Consider the following 5,026-nt stretch of genomic DNA (forward strand, 5'->3'; position numbering starts at 1 on the left):
TATATATATATATATATATGGGAGAATATACAAATAATAACAACAGACGAGGACAGGTGGTGTAAATAACAAAAGTATATATTAGTATGACGCTCGGGAATACGGAAAGTCTTTGACGTTTCGAGCTACGCTCTTCAACAGAAAGAATACGGAGACAAGGAGAAAAACACGGAGAAAGTTTCAGCAATTGAACTGTGACCATGCTGGGACACCGACTCGAAGGGGTTTAGCCGAACGAATTGACCTCTGTACTGATTTATAAGCTTAGTGTTTATTCTATCGGTCTCTTTTGCGAACCGCTAAGTCCTACGGATGTAAACAACCAGCACCCGTGTCAAGCGGTGGTGGTGGACAAGCAAAAACAAAAAGACACACACACACACATACATGTATGTTGATAGGTTCCAGACTGACATAATTCGGGAAGAAATTTCGTGCAGCTTTTGTTGTGACAATTTTCTTAGTCACAAATTCTGTTGATTTCTGACAAAAGAAATAAACATTATCTTTTATTTAGAGGGTGTCAACATATTAGAAATCGGGTGGCCACCGACCCTGTGATTTGATGAGTAAATCGTACAGAATCAATTCAATGAAATGGGGTGGTAGGTTATAAAATACATGTGTTTGATAGAGACAGTGTTGCAGCAACAGTAAGTTGCACACCACAAACAATCTGCTTTCATATCTTAAGGCATTTACATATTCGTGCCCACTCCACAAAAGACAGAAAAGTTTCTTTAAAAAAAAAGGTCTGAACAACACTTACCTAACAACGGTTGGGAAAATTTCAGCTGTTAAGAGATAAATGGCATTAAATGCAGCAGTGATTCCAAACTTTCCCAGAACAACCAGCATCAAAGGAAACCAGAATGAACCTTAAATAAAATTAGTTTTGTTAGTACAACATACCTCTATAATTGCAGTATGCTTTATTCATCGGAAGCTTTAGTTCCAAATTAAAAACAGATTGGGCATTGTAATTACCAACAGTGTTAAGACAAATATATATTTGGTTGTAAACAGATGAGGTTTGAAGTTTTAACACTTCATTTGCAAAAGAAAGTGAATTACATACACATTACATTTCCTCATTTTCATGAATTTCTGAGATTAAAACACGTGTTGGATCATTAGTGTCCGAAACTGAGAAACAGTTTGTTTTTTATGAGTGAGTGTATGATAAAAAGAAGTCCCCTCCCCACCTCATTAAGAGAAATATGACGTAACGTCTTTTGATAAGATAACTGAACCAAATGAATATTCAATACAGGACAGCTAATGTAGAAAAAGAAAATTTCCCTTTGAATTTGAATTAATAATATATCGACATTTCACGCCAGTATTCGCCGATGCTTTCACCTACACTGCAGGACGTTTCCCTTACAAAGTTGCGATGGAGACTCTACACTTTTCTTCCATGCATTTCAAGTGGTACAGTTCATTTTTTAGTTTTGAATTTTATCAATGAGTTGGTTGTGCACACCCTCCAGTTACTATACTATAACAGATGTTATATCAGTTACTTCCCCATTAATTGTACGAGTGTACATAATTTCATTGTACATTAGAAACGTGTGTCAATATTAGAAAAAGTTATCCTTTGGTACAAAGCTTTCTCCCCGATGTTCTTCATGATTTAGCAATTCGCATCTAAAATCTAGTTTACAAACTTGGTGTTAGTAAGGAAGGGTTGTGATGCAAAACAATGTCTTTTAGGGGAAATAAAACAAATGCTCGATACTGATTGATTTAGATAACTGGTTCGTAAAACGTAATTAATTTCAAACGTTTTTAAGTAATAAAATACCATCGTTGTCGTTTTGACGTCAACGTTTCCAAGCTTGCATAGGTCAGACGCGATTTGTTGTCGCCATTCGTTTCCCATCAAGGTAATATTTCCTCATGGCTGGACGTGTTTTCACTGAATATACGAACCGAATGACATCGCTTCTATGATGGTGACATTCTTTTACAACAATCACGTGATTCCATGACAAAGACAGACAGGTACACAAACACACACACATACACACACACTCATACATACATTTATACGACAGATTGATTGATTAATGGATAGATACCTTCGGTTGTAAAATTTGAAACGATGCAACATAGTCCACTAAACATCATGAAGAAACTAATAGGCTTCCGGTGACCAAAACGTATAAACAAATAGTAACAGCAGAGAGAGGCGGGTAACTCGACGGCTAACATCACAAGAAAATTTATGGAGCGGTTTCCAGCCATATCAACGGAATTAAGGGTTATTCCATAGTAGACCATACTCATCACAAACCTGGAAAATAAAAACAATACAATACACAAAACAAATATCTGCAAACAAAGATGCGTTCTTTACATAACTATTGCTTTTTGTTGAGTTTGTCTTTTGAGATTAGAAAATATTTCGGATGGATTTTTCTATTAAACACCTATTTATATTCCGTATTAGAGCTATTTGTGTTACGCGTGTGTGTGTGTGTGTGTGTGTGTGTGTGTGTGTGAAGGAATGTGTGTGTGTGTGAGTGTGAGGGAAAGAGTGTGTGTGCGCGTGTGTGTGTATGAGTGTATGTGAGCATATATATGTATATATATGCACATATGTACATATATGCCCCCGTACATAAATAGGCACAGACATGGCTTAGGCGTAGATTTGTCTGTGTGGTTAAACAGCTTGCTTTTCAATCACGCGGTTTGGGGCTCAGTTCTGCTGCGCGGCACCTTGGCCAAGTACCTTCTGCAATAGCTCTCGGCCGACCAATGCCTTGTGAGTGAATTTGGTTGGCGGAAACCGCATGAAAGCTCGTGATATATGTATATGAGATTTTTTTCAGAGCCTTTGAGATAAAATCGCTTTCCACAATTAATGGTAATAAAATTTTGAGAGGGACACATCTGTTTTCCGCGTTCAAAAGCTTAAACTAGTTGATCAAACATACAGAAGAAATAATTCTAAACTTTGATATCAAGAAATGTTACTCAGTTAATGGGTCTCACCTCAACCGCAAGACGGATTGCTTGCAATCAGACATCTAAGACAATCCTTTCTACTGTAGGAAAAAGATCTGTAATTTTGGGGAAAGTGGGCAGCTGATTAGAGCTGATTAGAGCTGATTAGAGCTGATTAGAGCTGATTAGAGCGAACCCATCTCTCAGCTGGCACTTGGTTTATCGATCCCTAAAGGATGAAAGACAAAGTCAACTTCGGCGAAATTTGAGCTCAGAACATAAAGATGGACGAAATGCTAGGCATTTTGTCCGGCGCTCTAACGATTTTGTCAACTCGCCTCCTATAACAACTAAGAAAATAGTAAGCAGATAATAAACCAAGCGAAGCAAACATTGGTTTCAAATATAAGCACAAGGCTAACAGTTTCTGGGGAGGGTTTTTAAGGCGACTACATCGACTCCAGTGTTTAACTGGTACTTATTTTATCGACTCTGATAGGATGAAAGGCGAAGTCTAGCTCGGTGGAATTTGAGCCCAGTGCATACAGACTGACGAAACACCGCTAAGCGTTTTTTCCTGTGTGCTAACGACTGCCAGATTGCTGCCTCACACATCAAAGAAAATAGTAAATAAATAATCACCAAGAGAAGCATATATTAATTGTGATCGATGCCAGATAGAATGTTTTAAACAAATCAATGAAAGTATAATTTTTTTCTCTGGGTGATTTTCTTTCGTCGTCCAAATTATCTTGAGAATCAATTTGTTCAAAGGATTTTACATCATTTGTGAAAAAAACAATCCACTCCTGAGGATGAATTTTATTTTGCTTTATCATTTTTCGGAGAATTATTTTTGCTTCTGCAAACCTTTTTCTTCCAATAAGCCATCTCGGAGATTCAGGAATGAATCTGGAATATACAAAATAAAAGACAGGAGTTCGAATATAAAGAAAAATTATTAAATGAATGAATAAATAAATACTACACTTAAAAAATAAGCACGGGAGTCGATCGTTCGATTAAACTCTTCAACGCGTTGCCTCAGCATGGCCGCAGTCCAATGATTGAAACAGATAAAAGATATACGATAGCGAATGTATTCGTTGTTGTCGCTGCTGTTGCTGTTGCTCTTGTTGTTGTTGTTGTTGTTGTTGTTGTTGTTGCTATTGTTGTTGTTGTTGTTGTTGTTGTTGTTCGTGTTGATGTTGGTACAAATATACTTTCTAGTTTTCTTTGAAGAGTTTGGTTCTTAAAGTTAGTTGCTGGCAATTTGAGGGATTTATTCTATTCATAAGTGTTAGAAAAATGTGAACTAAAAGAACTACGCAAAAATATACTCGACTCACCTCCAACCGCAAACACTAATCATTGGTAGCAGACACACAGTCAATTCGAAATAATGCCAATCAGGGATTGCATAGGCTAACCCTGATAAAATCATGGAAACCGATGTAAAAATACACATATAACCAAAATTTACAACTGTCCGTGAATTTGTAGTCGCAAATTCTAACACTGAAATTTTAAAAAAGAAAAAATTAAGCAAAATATAATATAATATAATATAATATAATATAATATAATATGAAATATAATAATTAGCAGCTTTTGAATAATTGCAAAATGGTGAAAATGAATTGTTATGGAATAAGGGATTATGAGAACGAGGTAATTATAGCGTTCAGTTTAATTGACAACATTCAGGGACACCAACATAACGAAGTTTACATCAGCAAAGAAACATACTTTATCACAAAATTTAAACCTCTTTTGAATTCCGCCACCACAGATAGAACTACAATAAGAATTTAGACCATTCCCATCACTACTGCTACGACCACAACAGGTCACTTTTAGGTCATTTGACCATTAAAGAAAATTCCATGAACAATTTACTGTGGCACAGCACACCTGTTTTTTCTTTACTTTCTCCTTCTCCCACCACTTTCCCTACTCTTCCTCCTTCATCTTCTCTAAATTTCTTCCTTCTTCATCTTCTCTTTCAACTCCTTCTTCTTCTTCTTCTTCTTCTTCTTCTTCTTCTTCTTCTTCTTCTTCTTCTTCT

At 36.3% G+C, this 5,026-nt stretch overlaps 1 protein-coding gene across 2 annotated transcripts in view; it reads right to left on the bottom strand.

Moving 5' to 3' along the window:
- LOC106872415 (organic cation transporter protein) overlaps positions 1-5,026 on the bottom strand; it is a 14,654-nt gene that overhangs the window by 804 nt on the left and 8,824 nt on the right. For both annotated transcript variants that reach the window (XM_052972311.1, XM_014919411.2), the window contains 4 exons: positions 4,308-4,476; positions 3,601-3,870; positions 2,088-2,302; positions 770-878 (listed from right to left, as the gene is read on the bottom strand). In XM_052972311.1, the coding sequence (XP_052828271.1) occupies positions 770-878; positions 2,088-2,302; positions 3,601-3,870; positions 4,308-4,476 (763 nt within the window). The remainder of the gene's footprint in view (positions 1-769; positions 879-2,087; positions 2,303-3,600; positions 3,871-4,307; positions 4,477-5,026) is intronic.

The sequence above is a fragment of the Octopus bimaculoides genome, chromosome 13 (assembly GCF_001194135.2).
Source record: "Octopus bimaculoides isolate UCB-OBI-ISO-001 chromosome 13, ASM119413v2, whole genome shotgun sequence".
NCBI lineage: Eukaryota > Metazoa > Mollusca > Cephalopoda > Octopoda > Octopodidae > Octopus > Octopus bimaculoides.